Consider the following 19,022-nt stretch of genomic DNA (forward strand, 5'->3'; position numbering starts at 1 on the left):
ACACACAAGTACACTATAAGTTTTTACATAGTGTTCAGACAACGATTGTTGATATTAAATGAAAAACGGGAGAAATAGTGTTACACTAATATTATAGGTCTCAATGAAACATGAGATGAAACTGTTGTGTAGTAGTTCTCCTCGTACATTTGATGCGTTTCCCTCAGTTCTGGATTTGTTTTTCTCTCTATTGATTTATGAATTTCGAACAGCGGTATACTACTGTTGACTTTATTGAGCAGAAGCGGTTTCTGCAAGAACAAAGATCACATAAACATATAGGTTAATTATTCATTGAATCGTACAAATAAAATGAAGAAATGACATAGATAATCGTCATCTTATTATACTATTGGTTTGATGACTTTTCTAATTGTACAATTTTTCAGTCAATTACACATTCACAACCGTGTTAGGGTCTTTTCAATACCGAAGCTATATTATTTTTCTTTTTTCGTCTAAAAATTCAATATATAAACTGTTTTAGAGAAAAAATAGTCTGTATAAAGTTTTTTTTTTATCGCAATTAGATTAATTATATAAACTCCTTACTTGGTTTGTGTTGTCTGTCGTTCGTCGTCCAATAAATTTTACCAAAATATTCTCCTCTGGAACTACTTGGCCAATTTAAAGAAAACTTGGATTCTACAAATATCATGGAGGTATTCAAGGTTACATATTGTGTAAGCCGACACCGCCTGCCGACACTTTAAAGCATACTTTTTGAAAATACGAAATGAAAAATAAACCAAAAGAGGTCCTGAATTACTAAAAATTGATAAAAAAAAGAAATACATGCAGTTGTTTTTTTTTCTAGTCTGGGACGATAGTCAAGAAAAAGCTTCTCCCGAGATATTTTTTGTGATACCAAAATAATGTTTTGTATTGTCAAAGAATATTCTCACATAACGTATTATAACAACTTATGTTTGTCCGAAAATCAAAAGACACCTACTAATAACTTATAACTGCGACATTCAGTATTTGGGATCTTTCAATATAATATAACTTCAATGTATATATGTTACAGGTAATAAATGTTTTTATCTCAGTAATTCGACAGCATTAATGACATGGAACCAATCATTAAAGTTCTGCCAGACACACTTTCAAAGGCCCTATGACATGGCATCAATAAGTGATGAGATGGAACAAGGTAATATACATCAATTCCTTGTTTTTTAACTATTATGCATATATAACTGAACTTTGGACAAAAATATGCGACTCGTTTCAACCCCTTCTTCAAACTTACGAAATATCTTGTCATTCTTTTAAAATCATGTTTCTATATCATTTCATACTGTTTGTCCTGGCATTTAAATAAATAATTTTCATTTCCTTATGTTAAACAAGAATTTGGTAAGGTCAGAATGACGAGAGATGCACGATAAAAATACTGTTTTTTTTTTATTTCATTTAGTATACATTTAACAATTATTAAAGTTATTTTTTTCAAGCTTTTCTGACATCATTGGTACAAGGTCTGAAAAGTAATGTTTGGATTGGTCTCAATGACCTGCGATTCTCCAGACAGTTTGTTTGGCAAGATAACTCCCAGTTTAAGTATAACAATTGGGCTGAGAGAGAACCAAACGGACGAAATCGAATTGTGAAAGGAATTGGGTTCGTTAATCAGGTAAAAGATATGTTGTTTCTATATTTTGTTTTTTCTTGAACAATTAAATGTTCGAATTTTGCTTCAGATTATCTTTTCAAATAACTAACAAGTATTTGTTATAAATAATGTTTTTATAAAATGTATACGATAACTTATTCTTCGCTCTCATCATTAAATGTTTTTACAAATACTCTCGTTTCATAAAGTCTAGTAAAATGACATCAATTCGAAACGATTTTGAAATCATTTATATTTATCTTTTTATACAAACAAAGCAGAGATATTTCCCTTTGTCGTGCCAAACCACATCGTTTAAAGCGTACTCAATTGACTGGATTATTTACATTTCTTGGCTTTACGGTGATCTATAACAATCACGTGCTGTTGTCTGTTGGACATCATATTTGGCAATCATGCAATATCTCTGTTTATTCATATTTTTAGTATTAATGACTTGTCTATTAAACCGATGATATACTTGTAATTCTAAATTATTTATATTGAATGTCGCGTTTAATATAAAAGGCAACATTAATTTACCGCTTTTCAATAATCATTTATTAGAATATGTCGGTGTTCACCAGCATACGGTAAATATATAGTTTGTTGTACTATACAATTTGATTTTTCTGTGTTTTGGGGTTTCAGAGTTGTTATGTTTTGGTTTTTTTTATCATAGGAACTTATCAAATTAACGTTTCCTTAAATATACACTGAAAACGGATATGTTGAGAAAACACAGAAATGATTGTTCTTACATTGTGGGTTGCCATTCTGAAAAATGGTTTATACCAATCATTGTAGAATATTTCAAATAAGAATCTCACTTTGTCATAAACCTTCCATGTATAATTTCTTCCGTTTGATATTTTTAAACAGTTTGGTCTTGTTACTAGCGATAATGATCTCAATTGGATAATACTTTAGAAATTTAGGAATGGTTAGCGATACTTCTATTGAATTACCTCGACTTTTGAGTTCACGCGATCCCGACTACTCCAAACTAAGAAATGTTTGCGTGCATTTACAAATAGAATTTCTGAAGAACGGAAAATGCTCTAGTAGTCATTGCAATTTCAAGTATATTGTTCATACAAAGAATCTTATCTAAATGTAAAGTGTGAGTGTATTACAACAGTTATTATTACAGTAATAAACACATCGCATAGTTTCTGAAAGTACAGTATTACCACTACCAAGTGTGTCTGTTTTTGTGACTGGTGGTGTATACATATAAGTAGACGCGAATTCATTGGACGCATGTTGTCTCGATGTTTTTTTGGGTTCATATTTTCTTTTAATTCGATGTTCTTAAATGATTTTTTAGATTTTAAAATCGATAAACTACTGTAATCTATAATTATTTGGAGTGAGACTTATAATTGGATATTTCATCGACACCTGAAGTCACGACAATTTCTCTGTTAAATGGAAGCTTGCCTCGCTATGCTGTCATCACCTATCCTTTAACCCTGAGTTTCAAGTCGGTAGTTGAAATAAGTATTATAAAATTTTGGAAAGTCTATCAGAAATAAGTTTTATAATGGCTGTTCTGGTAATTTATAAACCATAGCAGATAAGATAATTTAGTAAATTATTCCTACCACTGAGTCTTTGGTCCTTACACATGCATATCTATCATTATCTAACATAAGAAACAAGTCGTTCTGACACAAGTTATTGTAGATTGACCCACATTGAAATTAATTGTAGGAAAAATGTGTAGAAATGTACACACAAGGTTATCTAGCAGGATCCTGGAATGATCAAAATTGTGATTTACAACGATACACTATATGTGAAGGGACGAAAGGTAAGAGCCTAAAGATAAACAGCATGTCATGACATCAACATTATAAGAATTGCGATTATTAAAAGCAAACAAGAACAACAGAGGAAAATAAAACGTATTTCATGGTTATTACTAATAATATACTAGTATCAGGTGCAGCCATGTTATCTACTTTAAATATTATTCAAGCAGTTCTAATATTGGGTACTCTTAGAAAGTTATCGGGTTTTTTCATATCTATTTGCCTGCTGTTAGGCTATTGGAGCATGTGGTGTATGTTCCAAATTCGACTAAGCCTCATTAAAGTTATTAAACATCAAACATTTTTATGAAACGTTGGACACAAACCCAGTTCAAAACTGGCCATTTTTGTGCCTTAATAAAGCAAAATACGATCGTTTTTGTTTGTTTGTACACGATAAGTAGATTAAGGCACTCAATCCAGAAGCCTGTATTTAGTATTTGAAGTTTGTTGTTGTATATCTTATTCATTTTTCGTGTATTGTCCTGTACATATTTCTCGTTTGGGGTGTGTTATATTTGTACCTTATGTGCCTTATGAAAGGCAGTATACCGGTAGTGGCATAAAGTTGCTTACTCTTACATCATTTGGTGTCTGGAAGATCGATTTGACTACCAATTATCAGTCAAGTTCAATGTGACCGATTTCACTTTTGTTTTCCTTGATTTATTCCCCTCGATGACGCTGAAAAAAAAATGTTAAATGTATGTAGATATACGAAGATGTGGTATTAGTGCCAATGAGACAACTTTCAATCCCAGTTACCCTTTGTAAAAGTAAACCATAATATGTTAAAGTACGCCTTTCAACACGGGGCCTTTGCTCACACCGAACAGCAAGCTATAAAGACCTCTAAAAGTGACAAGTGTAAAACCATTCAAAAATGGAAAACAACGGTCTAATCTATACAATAAAAAATAAGAAACACGTATGAACCACACACAACGAAATGATAACTAATGAACATCAAGTTCCTGAATTAGGACATGTGCAAAAGAATGCAAAAAAGAGGTTTTTTTATAGGTACGAACCTTCACCCTTACCAAAACAATAGTGTAACATCACAACATTGAAAGACACACTATGAAATATCAATTGAAATGACGTCACTCAATCAAAAGACGTATCAACACAAATGTGTGTGTATTCATGAGAAATTCTTATAATAACCAATTGAAATTTTGAATGTTGCTTGGAGTATTTAACACAGAAGCAGTCCAAATTTGACATTTTTTACCGTTTTTGTCGGTCAGGTTTTATGATCTTTCTGGTAGCAGTAAATAATTATCAAAGGAACCAGGATTATAATTTAGTACGCCAGACGCGCGTTTCGTCTGCATAAGACTCATGAGTGACGCTCAAATCAAAATATTTATAAAGCCAAACAAGTAAAAAGTTGAAGAGCATTGATGATTCAAAATTCCAAAAAGTTGTGCCAAATACGGCTACGATAATGTATGCCTGGGATAAGAAAATACTTAGTTTTTCGAAAAATTCAAAGTTTTGTTAACAGAAAATTTATAGAAATGACCACATTATTCATATTCATGTCAACACCGAAGTGTTGACTACTGGGCTGGTGATACCATCGGGGACGAAACGTCCACCAGTAGTGGCATCGACCCAGTGGGGTAAATAATTATCAAAGGTACCAGGATTATAATTTAGTACGCCAGACGCGCGTTTCGTCTACATAAGACTCATTAGTGACGCTTATATATATATATATAGATATAGGTTCTGTAGGCTGTTAGATTGATCAGAATGAGAAATTAAATCAGTTAAATATGGTCTGCAAGTTAAAAAAAGCTTTTGTACTTTGACTTTATATATAATACTGGTGCTAGAATGATATTAACCTGACTGAATCTATTACAAATAACATAAAAATCCTCTTTTATGATTAGCTTCCTTTAAGAGTTAAACAAAAAACTAGTAATTCAATATTGTATCTTAGTACCTGGATTACCTGACACTGGTACCCCAACAGGAAGCTGTAGTAAACCAGAGTACACTTTTCGTGGAACCAGTTGTTACAAATTCATTGGATCACCAGCAGCTAATTGGAAAGATGCAGAAACAAAATGTCAAGCTGATGGTGCTGTTCTGGTTACAATAAATGATGTATATGAAAATGCCTTTGTAGAAGCCAATATGGGACCTAATGTAGACTACTGGATTGGTTTTAAATATAACAGGGTAATTGAATTCAAATCATGAATAAAGCTAGAGAAAACATAAAGCATACACATACAACAAAACCTTAATGAATGTTATGGATGGAAATAAATGTAGCATTATACGCTCGTTATGAACAAAGAAGATTTTTTTTAAAACGGGTCAAATATTTAAACAGTTAATAGGAAAGAAATACGTATACTATCAATTTCTTTTTAGCTACATATCTGATGATCACATTCCAATGTATGTGTAGTTGTTGATGAAAAATGTTATAAACAGACCAAATTGCAAAATACAAGTGATACATCAAAAATAATGTTTCTAAGTGATGTCTAATATGTATAATTGATATATTAAAATTACATCATTTCTAGGATACAACAAGTTTTGCATGGCAGCGTAATTGGCCAGTAAAATTTACAAATTGGGCCTTTGGGGAACCAAGTAATGGACCATTAGATTTGTGTGTCAAATCCAGGAATGGACAATGGGACAGTACTGGTTGCACTCGTTCAATGGGATATGTTTGTGAAATAAATTCAGGTTTGTGAGAGTCATAGGAATAATTGAAAAAAATATAAATGTATAAATTTTCTACTTAATAAAATCCCAGTACCTAGTCAGGAAAATGAAAGATAATTTTGTATTGTATGTATCTTTTGTTTTACTTTGAGGACCACATTGGAATACATGATTTACCTAAAAAATGACATTCCAATTTCTATTAAAATCCCCACCTCGAGTATTATCGTGGTTGCGTTATCATCTAAAGTGCGGAAAGACGTTTGTCCTACTAATGGAAGGACCCATCCAAATAACTGAAAATTTGTGTATGTCGCTATGTGCTTAGTAAACGAAACATTAAAATAAGAGCAAATACTTCGGCTTGGATAACGTCTCCAGATAGAAATTGCATTTCTGTCTTTGGACTGCTACCTTAATAACTAGCATGGTATTAACAAACCGATTCAGCATGTCAGTTAAGTAAAAAGCAGCGTTCATATAAAAAAGATGATGTGGTATGATTGCCAATGAGACAACTCTCCACAAGAGACCAAAATGACACAGAAATTAACAACTACAGGTCACCGTACGGCCATCAACAATGAACAAAGCCCATACCGCATAGTCAGCTATAAAATATATAAATAATTATTTTAAATTTATTTAGTTTAAACATATTTATTTATAGTGGATTGGGAAACAAGTTTTGCAACTTATATTAATCCCTTTCCACTTTGCGGGTGCGAGTGCTGCCTTGTAGCGGCATTAGCCTACTCTTTTTCGAAATCTACAAGGGTGTCTTTAACGTGCAAGATATATGACTCTCTCTTAACACGGGTTATCCATTTATCGTCCCCTTCCGACGGACTATCATCGTTTCCTCAAGACCATACTCGCAGATGGTGTCAAGGGAGAGCCGAAAATAGAGTTCCTGTAATTTTCATCCCAAACGGGAATCGAACCAGGAACCTTTGTGTTAGTAGTCCGATGCACCAACCACTACACCACGGCTCTCTAAAGTGTCATCAATTTAAATTTATTCGACAAACTATAGTTAATCCGTCCATAATTCTGTTACTTAATAAGAACTAACCAAAATATCCTTTTTCTGTAAAATGCACAAGATAGCAACATCAATTTGATAATGCTCTGTAAGGCTTACTTTCTCTTGACAGACAATTAAATGAAATTATATCATTTATTTTATCAGCTCCTCTTCCACCTGTAACAAGTGCACCGATTGGACATTGTAAAAACCCAGACGAAACTATTTACAATAACTTCTGTTATTACTTCAGTCCACTTACATACATGGATTGGCCATCTGCCGGTTATACTTGTACAAAACGTGGGATGGATCTTGTTAGTATAACAAGTGCTATTGAACTGGATTATGTATTTACTACTTCGCTTAATGCAAGGAGTAGAAACGGAAAGCACATAGCTCAGAATATATGGATTGGACTGAATAAAGGATTGCAAAGTAAGAATAAATTTAGTCATATTGAAACAACATTAATTTAGACATTAAAACAAGGTTAACATTTTGTTTTTAATTTGGGTTTCCGATACTTTATCTCTAGTCCCACTGACTAGAAATTAATTATAAAAATAATAAATAGTCATACGCGAACTGTTATATAATAACATAATAACTCAATATAACGGAATTTGATGAGGCTGTTATCAAAGTGAGAGGTTTAACGCTATAAAACCAGGTTTAATCCACCATTTTCTACATTTGAAAATTTCTGTACCAAGTCAGAAATATGACAGTTCTTGTCCATTCGTTTTTGATGCGTTTTGTTATTTGATTTTCCAATGTGATTATGGACTTTCCGAATTGGTTTTCCTCTAAGTTCAGTATTTTTGTGATTTTACTTTTTACTCAATATGACAGTCAACATGACAGTATGAAGGTACACTATTTTCTTAATACTGTATTAACTTAATAAATTTGTCGTTTTGATGGAAGTAGCCTTATTTTATTAACAGGTAGTTTCCAATGGACCGACAACACCCCCTACAGTTACAATAACTGGAATGTCGGAGAACCATCAGATCCTATCAATTCAACAACTGAGGAATGTGTAGAAATGTACAGAGATAGCGCAAAGTGGAACGACGTTAATTGTAACAAGAAGAATGCTTTTGTATGCAAAGGCAGAGCTGGTAAAATATAAAAATCCATCAGTATATGTGTCCATTCTTTGAAATATCACAATTACTTTATTCTAAAAAAATCTAATTAAGAAAATTAAGATTTTTTAATCCATCGACATATTGAATTGGTATTTATTTGTGATCAGAACAGCAACTAAACAACACCTAGATCGCAAAATAGTACAAGTGTTGTATTTATACTAAATTACAATTCACAAGTTCTGATAAAATATTAGCATGCTATTGAAAATAAACTCATCATAGCTACCAGGTCAAAATTTAGTATATACGCCAGACGCGCGTTTCGTCTACAAAAGATTCATCAGTGACGCTCGAATCCAAAAAAAGTAAAAAAAAAAAAACAAATAAAGTACGAAGTTGAAGAGCATTGAGGACCAAAATTCCTAAAAGTTTTGCCAAATACAGCTAAAGTAATCTATAGCATCAACGTTAAAAATTGCCGATGACGCTGGTCCACGAATTATAAACTTTGCCTATCACAGATAGAAGATATCATGCATATCATTCCAAGATTATTAATCTTCGACACAAGAAAATAAAAGCAACTGCGAACAAGACGATGAATCGAAATGAGAATTTGTTTTATTAACAACAAATTTCACATAAAAGTGTTAAAAACTTGATTCTTTTATATCCTTACACAATCACACACATACCTTGGGGTAAACGTCACAACGGATTGAATACTTGTATGAAATTACCTAATATCTTGTGTTGATGGAAGATTTTTTTTTCAAGACATAACACAAACAATTCGAGAAACAATTGATACTGAATCACATTTCCTAGTGGTACACGTACATGGGATGGTACTTATCTGTTCATATCTAAGATATATGAGGCCAATGCAAGGCAAAACAAATAATCAAATAAAATCCCCTACAAGTATGAGTAAAATTGAGAATGGAAATGGGGAATGTGTCAAAGAGACAACAACCCGCCCAAATAAAAAACAACAGCAGAGGGTCACCAACAGGTCTTCAATGTAGCGAGAAATTCCCGCACCCGGAGGCGTCCTTCAGCTGGCCCCTAAACAAATATATACTAGTCCAGTGATAATGAACGCCATACTAATTTCCAAATTGTACACAAGAAACTAAAATTAAAATAATACAAGACTAACAAAGGCCAGAGGCTCCTGACTTGGGACAGGCGCAAAAATGCGGCGGGGTTAAACATGTTTGTGAGATCTCAACCCTCCCCCTATACCTCTAACCAATGTAGTAAAGTAAACGCATAACAATACGCACATTAAAATTCAGTTCAAGAGAAATCCGAGTCTGATGTCAGAAGATGTAACCAAAGAAAATAAACAAAATGACAATAATACATAAATAACAACAGACTACTAGCAGTTAACTGACATGCCAGCTTCAGACTTCATGAGTAAATGTATTTGGTATAGGTCAATGATACAGCTATATTCGACATTAACACCATGTTTGATATTTAATTATTGTTTTATTCAACCTTAATGGTTTCATGCGACTCTTTGCATACCACCGTTATAAAAGTTGATAGCCAATTTGTTGCATGGTGAACTTTATGAATGAAATCTATTGTAATAAAGATTTAGCATGTCATTTGTTTGTATCTTATAATGGTTCTTCTGTGGAAAAAAAACCATTGATATTGACCTTATTTGAATTATGTAAATGTTCATACTTCATAGCTGCATATGGTTCGATTTAAAACATTGTACAAATTTGAAAAAATATAGAAAACAACAAAAGATTAAATACTAACTGCTTTACTTTTATTTTCAGTACTTCCTTCAAAATTCAACCCGCCATCGACTATAACACCTGGTGTGACATTCCCAACCTTTCCAAATATATTCCCAGTAACCACTTTTGGACCAAATGGCCAACCCGTTGGAACAACAAAACGACAAACACCAAAACCATTATCAGGGATTACATTTGCTCAACCAACGGGTCATATGACTGGTCCAAATGGATATTTACAAGATAGATTTGTCAGTAAGTAAATGTTCAATGCTCAAACGAAAGCATAATTAAACAAATTATTCAATTTAAAATTCTGTTCTAGAGTAGTATCGCATGTTTTGACCAAGAAAACAACAACATTGATACAGACGTTTCTTTTTCATTACATCTATGCACAGTAATACTAAGCGAATCATCCAATACGTGGATGACTCGTATATCTTAAAACGGTTTGGTGCATCGTTACAAAAACAAGGTTGCCAGATTATTTTTTTCTACATGGTATCCTGCAACTTTCATGGCATCTGAGACAAACTGTATAAAGATACAACAAACATTGTTATTGTAAAACTGATTCAATACCGATTTTGTGCATACTATACGCTTTTCTAGTATAATCTTTCCTAATATTCACTCTAGACTGAAAATTCGGAAAGCGAAACCACAAAAATTAAAAGCATCAAACATAACCACACAAGGTCTTTTTTTGATTGTGGGTTTCGAATCATATAAACCTTTAACGAGTTCAATAATTAATCTGAATTGAGACCATTACTTTAGAATGGAAACTATGTAAAAATATGTACATAGTTTGGTACATTTTCTATAGATTGGGGAGCTTGTAAATATACAGGATTTTTTCCCCTAAAGATGACGAACTTTGATGATTAAAGTGTTGTTATCTGTTATATTCAAATCAATAACAGAAGTATAGAACAGCAGAAAGTAAAAATAATCAGCAATAGAAGATTTTAAAAGCTACGATTAAAATTGTCAACTGAACTTCGTATAAGAGTTAATGTCTTTAAAAATAAATGTTAAAGGAAATAACTTATTCATTTGCTTTTTTAAAACTGAATGCAATGAATGAAGACAGCAAAAATGATGTCAAGAAAGATTACTTATTAAAGTCGTAGCCCTTTTATGCTGATTTTTAAGATTTTTTTTCTTTTTCGATACCAACAAACATGGACAGAGAAAACTACAAACACAAAACTTGAAAAACTAATTCGATTGGTCATATGTTGTTTTGACTATTTGGAGGGGGTGGTTTGATTGATTGTAGATAAATAAAGGCATCTTAAAGTACCTCTTGCTTTACGGTTCGATCAAGGCATTTGCATACGTTTTAGTAGGATACCTTTTTCATTTCATGTCAATGGTCCATAGTAAAGGTTAAATTGTTATTAAGCGATACATATCTTTACTTTATATTCTTGTTTCGTTGAAACAACCCACGAGTAAACTGTTAATATCATCGCTTAGATTTCTATTACTGAGTAATTTGAAAATGTTTAATTTTCAGATAAAAAGCATGGATTGACAGGCGGTCGTTTAGCTGCAGTCATCATTGTTATTGTTCTTGTCTTAGGAATAGGAGCCCTTTTCGGATTTTTATACTGGCGAAAGAGAAATCCAACTGCAAGTACAAGTGAAAAAGGTGGATCAGGCGGGGGATCGGGATTTGATAACGCACTTTTTAATAAGGAAAACGAGGAGGTCAACATTGACAATACTGCATAGTGATGTTAGACTGATCGAAATAAAAAATGCATATGCAATGTATTAAGAATATAGCAGTTTATACAAACGTTAGAAAGCAAATGTGAATAGTTACATTTTTTATGTTTAACAAGCTATAAATGAATGCCAGCATAATTGGATTTGAATCAAAGATTTAACCTTTATTTTTCCCCAAAAAGTTGTTGTCTTATAAACTCATCATATATACCAGGACTAAATTTAGTATATACGCCAGACGCGCGTTTTGTCTACAAAAGACTCATCAGTGACGCTCGAATCCAAAAAAGTTAAAAAGGCCAAATAAAGTACGAAGTTGAAGAGCATTGAGGACCAAAATTCCTAAAAGTTTTGCCAAATACAGCTAAGGTAATCTATGCCTGAGGTAGAAAAGCCTTAGTATTTCAAAAAATTCAAATGTTCCAATAATACTCAAAAGTCATGTTTTTTTTATAAACATTAAATGTTACTAATAAAAACATAACATTATGAAGACAAAGTAGAAGCTCATTTCATAAGAATGTGATTATAAATTAGTATTTTGACAAAATAAAAATTATTATTTAGAGGTTCATATATAACTTCTTTCTAATTTCTCAAACTTTGTTGTAAATTTATTAAGATTAAAAACGGCCTTAGTCAACTGGGCATGTAACCTACGTTGGTTACTAGGTAAAATGAATTTGTCTTCATGGGATATTAATATAAATTCGCAGCAATGTCCGTTAAATGAAATATCTCGTGTCAAGCGTCCCACTCTTCAAAAAAAAAAAGAAAATCCTATGACAAAAGATTTGGATGATCTGTCTGTTAAATGTACCACGTCAGGAATATGCCAGTTGTTGCCATCAGTTGATAAAGGACTTTCATATTTGAATTTTCCTTGGAGTTTGATGTTTGTTTGTTTTTTAACCATTTACCTTCACCTATCGAACGAATTTTCATATACAAATATTTGTCTAACTACTCATTCTCCATCTTTTTAAGTCAACCATCTTATTCATAAATTGTTAAGTTGTCCACATATTGAATGTCTACCAGTATTTCATAATGTGCATGAAATACTTGTAAGTGGAGGGTAAGCAAACAACAATAAATTTAACGATCTTTAAACGGTTCTGACTACATTTTTCATAAATACTTTTGCTACAGAACTACACCGAAGAAAACAAATAGAAACTGTAATCCATGAAGTATTAATTCTAAGACTAATCGAACATATGGAGTAAAAAACAATAAACATGCATTGTGTGTCTAGCAACTGTAATTGTACGAGGCTAACAAACCGTTGAAATAAGAGATTAACTGGGTATTTTCATGTTTCAAGCGAAGTTCAAATACAGATGATATTAAACGAAATCAACATATATTGTCTTTATTCTGCAAAGTTTGGTACTCTTGTTGCCTTATCATATTAGTAAATTCATTTTTATTGCAATCCATTTGTTTATAAAACATTAATTTTTAGCAAGAGACAACGCTTATACAGTAAAATCGTCCCCATTATTTGAAAGGAAATTTACGGAGGAAAGAATTTCACATCATTACATAAGTATTTACTGTAGCGTAACAATATTTATATGTTTTCTCGCATAGTGTAAAATGTTCTTTTTCCTAGCGCTTCAGATCTGTCGGCATCGAACTTCAAGAAGGATTTAGTTGTAAATCTATAATTATAAATCCAATTGCAGGATAAAAAGCTAGCCATTATTTTGAATTTAAAAACATATCTTTGGCTTATCTTTCAGACTTACTTCTCATATATTTCATGATGGTATAATACTAAATCCCTAACAGGAGGGATTGTCCCTGATATTCAGATGATTACGACAGAATCTTTCAATTAGTTTAATTGAGGTCTTGAGCTGGCATGTCAGTAGCTGCTAGTAGTCTGTTGTTATTTATATATTATTGTCATTTTGTTTATTTTCTTTTATTTCATATTCTAACATCGGACTCGGACTTCTCCTAAACTGAGTTTTACTGTGCGTATTGTGGTGCGTTTGTTTTTCTACATTGGCCAGAGGTAAAGGGGAGGGTTGAGATCTCAAAAAACATGTTTAACCTCGCCGCAATTTTGCGCCTGTCCCAAATCAGGAGCCTCTGGCCTTTGTTAGTCTTGTATGATTTTTAATTTTAGTTTCTTGTATATAATTCGGAGTTAAGTAAGACGTCCATTATCACTGAACTAGTATACATATTTGTTTAGGGGCCAGCTGAAGGACGCCTCCAGATGCGGGAGTTTCTCGTTACATTGAGGACCCATTGGTGGCCTTCAGCTGTTGTCTGCTCTATGGTCGGGTTGTTGTCTCTTTGACACATTCCCCATTTCCATTCTCAATTTTACATAACGGACAATGTCAATATCATATAAATTATCTACAAAATCCTTACCAGAGTCGATTGGTTCCTTTTAATTGTATGAATGGATTTTATGGTATAATAAACTAAGATATATAAATAAAAAAATAGCATATTTGTGATCCTCAGAAAACTTACACGCGAAAGAAAGAAACAACTAAATTAAGTCAAAGCGTACATTCATTCGTGATACAAATTAATTAATACTGTTTCATCAAAGCGGTATATCTCTTTGAATTGGTTTGGAAATTTTGCCATACTAGTAGAATTATTATTTCAAACTGGATATCCCATCTTAACTTTTACAGTAATGTTGTTTATAGAGTTCTTAATTTTAAAGCAATCCATCTAAAATCATTGATCTTTTGAAAAACTTGTTCTAAATGGTTATCAAAAAGGTTAAACAAGGTAAATCTAAAAAGTATCAGTCTTTAAAAACTGACGAAATCAAACGATATCACCAACAGAAGAGTGAATAACAACTGTTATATGTCTGACCGGGTACAGAGTTATATGAACAAAACTGTTGATATAGCTAGCCAAATCTCTCTTATCTATGACAGATGTTTATAATTTCGTTAAAATTAACAAAATTGGGAAAGCAACTCAATCAGACATTTTATGGTGATATGACAATAATTGGTTTCAAGCAGCCAAAACTGTGAAAATATACAAAACATACATCCAGTATATCACCATTATTAGAAATTTGAATGTTGTTTTCGTTAGTGATACTAAAAATAATTTTGTGTTAGATTAATAAACTAACTTATTAAATGGAAAATATTGCACACAATCATGCATTTTCTAGACCGGTTTATGACGTTTTAAACTTAATCCGTTGGCTGGTACTGATGGATACTTTTGTCTTTGAGAACATGATTTATCTAAAAGGTTTAAGAGGCTCTGAACTAGTTTCTTTCTGTAACTGTGAGTACTCTTAGACCGATTCTATGTGTCTCTTTCCAAGTTTAAGAAAGATTGTGCACGCAGAAACATGAGAACTATAGATTACCGTACTGCCTACAAAAGTGAGCAAAATCGATACTGTATAGCAGGTAAAAAAGTCTTAAGGTTTGATTAACGTACAAAACAAACAAAAATAATACAGCAAAAAACGACTAAATCGGCGTGAAAAGTGTTAAGCCTGTTATCTATGATCAGTTTATTTAGATTTCTATAGATAGGTCTTTTTTTAATTTGATTTGTCAGAAAAATAATCTGGAATATATTTAATAAATCTTTAAACATTGTTTTTTGCACCCCCGATATGATACATTCTGCTTGACTTAATATAATAACATGACATGTTGGATTGCCGTCTTATTTTGTTCGATTTATAGGCACTATGTTTATTTGTCTGTGCGTCCGTTCGTTCGTCTATTCCGCTTCGGGTTAAAGTTTTTCGCCAGGGTAGTTTTTGATGAAGTTGGGAAGTCCAATTAACTTGAAAGTTAGTACACATGTTCCCTATGATAAGATATATTTAATTTCAATGCCAAATTAGAGTTTTGAACCCAATTTTACGGTCCACTGAGTATAGAAAACGATAGTGCGAGTGGGGGATCCGTGGTCTATGGACACATTCTGGTAAACTCATTGCAAAATACAGAACCAATACAGGTACTTTGATACATATTACTGTTCAATATATGATTTACTCAATTAAATATAGAAATTACAAAAGTTTATAGAAGTCAAATACACCTGCTCGTTAAGGTTTCAAAATACAAATTTCTTTACACCGGACATATTGCAATCTGAATCCCTTGTATTTTCTGTGCTTTTCGGTTTTTAATTGTTGTTTGCTAATGCGTAATAGGAGGCTGCATGCTTATATTTCCCTACACTTTGGAAGTGAGATATAACTTATCCCATTCCGCAGCCTACTCTACTAATAATTGTGAAAATATATTTTGGATAAATTCTAAAGGGTCAATGTGATTTTGCTAATTATGTGACAAAAATTTCAAATGTTTTATTAATGAAGTAAAATATACAGAATATCATCATATATTTACATTTTCGTTGTAATTTATCTCAAGTCTATTATGGACGGTACTGAGTCTCCATTATATATTTTATTTTATGAGAAAAAAATGAATGTATTTACAACGGTTCCTTTGATATTAGCATAGATGTAATACCCATTACATCTATGATATTAGGAATATATCATAAAAAAAATGTATTTAAGTATTAACACCAGCTTCATTGTCAACAGCTTTTTGAAAATCGTCTTCTTGTTGGTCGTATAACTTATTGACCTGTCCATCACTTCTGTTTCTCAAAAATGTGATCGGATTTCCTTTCTTCCAATATATAATACCAAACACTGCACCAACAGCCACTAATAGTAACACTACAATAACAATTGCAGCAATTCCTCCACTGGATAAACCACTTGTATTCTTATCTGAGGATTACAATACAAATAACAATCATCGAACATGAAAGACAATTTTCGGGTGGTTTCTTTTTATGTTTTCAATTTCATCATTCGCTTAACCAAACAAAATTGATGTGAAGATGTACACATATGCTTTTAGTCGCAATCCACAATCAAAAAAAGATGAGAAATAATCAAGAAGAAAAATAATTAACATGTATTTTTTTCATTATGTATGTCGGCTGTTTGTTTATGAATGCCTTTTGATTATCATAGTATTAATGAATGGGTGTTTTTATAATAGCCCTGTTCTTGTCCAAGGTCTGTAATAATGGTCGAGGAAGTCTGTAATGGCCCGAGGCAACGCCGAGGGCCATTACAGACATCCGAGGCCATTATTACTGACCGAGGACATATAACAGAGCCATTATAAAACACCCATTTCTTAATACATTTATTAACCAACTGAATAAAAGTGTATGTGTTGATATACCAAATATCAAAGATATTAAGTTGACAGAAGTTATGTGTTGAAAAACAGGATGAACAGTGATACATATATACATTAAATAAAATACAAAAAAATATTATACTCTTTACAATTTAATTTTATTAACTTTATTAAAAACCCTAACTGTGCTTTATACAGACTAACCGGGCATTATTACAGGGCCATTACAGAAAAACAGGGCCATTACAGAAAAAACAAGGCCATTACAGAAAATATATAATTTTTAATAAACAGTCATTTTTGGCAATAATGTACTTAGTTGGTAAATAATATGAAGTAAAACTCTGAGGAAATGATTGTCTATCTAACCTTTTTCGTTTGTTTTTTTGCCATGGCATTGTTTGTTTGTTTCTAACTAGATTTTGAACATCACTTTGGTATATTTCGTCTCTCTTTTGAAACGTTAACAAATCATGTATAAATAAACTATAGACATTACATTAATCTGGTCGGTCAGACAAATATTAATTAACTGAATGTATATATAGTTTTTATAAATATACATGATCTATATCATTCTTACCTTGCAGATCATTGTCCTGTATTTGGAGCAAATACATTTTGAAAGTTTTCAGATGAAAGCATAGAAATTTAGCAAAATTTATTAAGATATGATCGACTTACTGTTGGTGCCACTCTGTTTTATTGGTGCCAGAGTTCCTCCTTGTTTATAAGTTACAGGTTGTACACTTCCTGAAATCAACGGTGATTGAGTTGGCATTAACGTTGGGATTGGTATATCTAAAACTAAAACAATATTTAAAGCTGTTGAATAAAAACCATGATAAGATTTTTTTATATCATTTTAAAGTATTATATGTACAAGGTGCGGGTGCGGTTTTTTTTCGCTTTGTTGAAGACATATTAATTTTCTTCGGCTGTTTTTTACTCTTTGGTCGGTATTTTATTTTGTCTCTTTGACGCAATCCTCATTTCCATTCTCTATTTTTTCACAAGAAATCTACAAAATATTGAAATCAAATTCATAAACGTAAATAATCTTATACGGATATTGTAATTATTAATTCAGCAATAAACAGTGATATTATAATGTAACTGTTACAAAAGAATACATGTTCCGTTGCAAACGTCTGCGATGTTCTTGATAATAACATAGTTTAGTTTTGAAGCATTTCTTCAATCGGTACAAGTTATGATATATCTATATGGAAACTTTATTAATCAACATACTAAGAATTTATCTCAAAAGGAATTGTACAATACTGACGATAAAGGAAAGATATATACACATTAACATAGCATACCAGCCTTTCCTTTGCAGACGAATGCTAATGGAATTGTGCAAGGTAAATCATTCCATTTTCCATCCGATCTTAACATTTCCACACATTCGTCATTTGTAGCATTCATGGGATCTGATGGTTCCCCAGGAAGCCAATTACTAAAGCTAAATGCACTATTATCTACCCATTGAAATCCACCTAATTAGAGTAATATCATATTGTAAAAATATATAATCCCAATAAGGCAACAATGGAAGTATTATTTAGGACTTGTCAAAAGCATTGGCAATAAAACAAAATAATTTGCCTAACATTACAACGACAATATTTGGATTTCAACTATATCTGTTTTATGTTTTCTTTTCTTTTGATTGTCTTGCAGCTTGCAGAAGCCTTGGTAAAAAAGCTTAGTTGCGAGTTTTCTTATTGGAATAATAACAATTCACTTGAAATCTTGTTGTTAAATTTTAGCTGCTTATTAAGGTTTCTTTCATATCTCTTGGGGTTTTTTTTGCTATGAAGTCAGTTGGTGACTGGAAAGTTCTGGAATGAATTATGCACAACAATCTATGTTAGGTTTGCCTTTTAGCGCAAAAGAAGTAATTTTAGGTGTGTCTGATGATTTTGTTAACAGTAAAACAGTTATTAATATGCAGTTACTATTTGAATACTACAAGCATGTAGATCAAAAACGTCAGTGATAGAGGTCCATGCATGGACTGTCGTCAGGGATCTAGGTAGTT

General features: G+C 32.1%; 2 protein-coding genes across 2 annotated transcripts in view; one reads left to right on the plus strand and one right to left on the minus strand.

Moving 5' to 3' along the window:
* Positions 1 to 11,984, plus strand: part of LOC143064703 (macrophage mannose receptor 1-like) — a 67,597-nt gene extending 55,613 nt beyond the window's left edge. The window contains exons 34-42 of the mRNA XM_076237736.1: positions 1,031 to 1,156; positions 1,461 to 1,639; positions 3,335 to 3,434; positions 5,393 to 5,634; positions 5,991 to 6,159; positions 7,331 to 7,603; positions 8,116 to 8,292; positions 10,071 to 10,286; positions 11,560 to 11,984. Of these exons, the coding sequence (XP_076093851.1) occupies positions 1,031 to 1,156; positions 1,461 to 1,639; positions 3,335 to 3,434; positions 5,393 to 5,634; positions 5,991 to 6,159; positions 7,331 to 7,603; positions 8,116 to 8,292; positions 10,071 to 10,286; positions 11,560 to 11,777 (1,700 nt within the window). The 3' untranslated portion in view covers positions 11,778 to 11,984. The remainder of the gene's footprint in view (positions 1 to 1,030; positions 1,157 to 1,460; positions 1,640 to 3,334; positions 3,435 to 5,392; positions 5,635 to 5,990; positions 6,160 to 7,330; positions 7,604 to 8,115; positions 8,293 to 10,070; positions 10,287 to 11,559) is intronic.
* Positions 11,985 to 16,098: 4,114 nt separating this feature from the next.
* The window catches only part of LOC143062567 (macrophage mannose receptor 1-like), a 52,830-nt gene continuing 49,906 nt past the window's right edge, over positions 16,099 to 19,022 (minus strand). Inside the window, exons 40-42 of the mRNA XM_076234230.1 lie at positions 18,301 to 18,477; positions 17,660 to 17,782; positions 16,099 to 16,551 (exon numbers count right to left, since the gene is read on the minus strand). Of these exons, the coding sequence (XP_076090345.1) occupies positions 16,328 to 16,551; positions 17,660 to 17,782; positions 18,301 to 18,477 (524 nt within the window). The 3' untranslated portion in view covers positions 16,099 to 16,327. The remainder of the gene's footprint in view (positions 16,552 to 17,659; positions 17,783 to 18,300; positions 18,478 to 19,022) is intronic.

The sequence above is a fragment of the Mytilus galloprovincialis genome, chromosome 2, assembly GCF_965363235.1.
Source record: "Mytilus galloprovincialis chromosome 2, xbMytGall1.hap1.1, whole genome shotgun sequence".
NCBI lineage: Eukaryota > Metazoa > Mollusca > Bivalvia > Mytilida > Mytilidae > Mytilus > Mytilus galloprovincialis.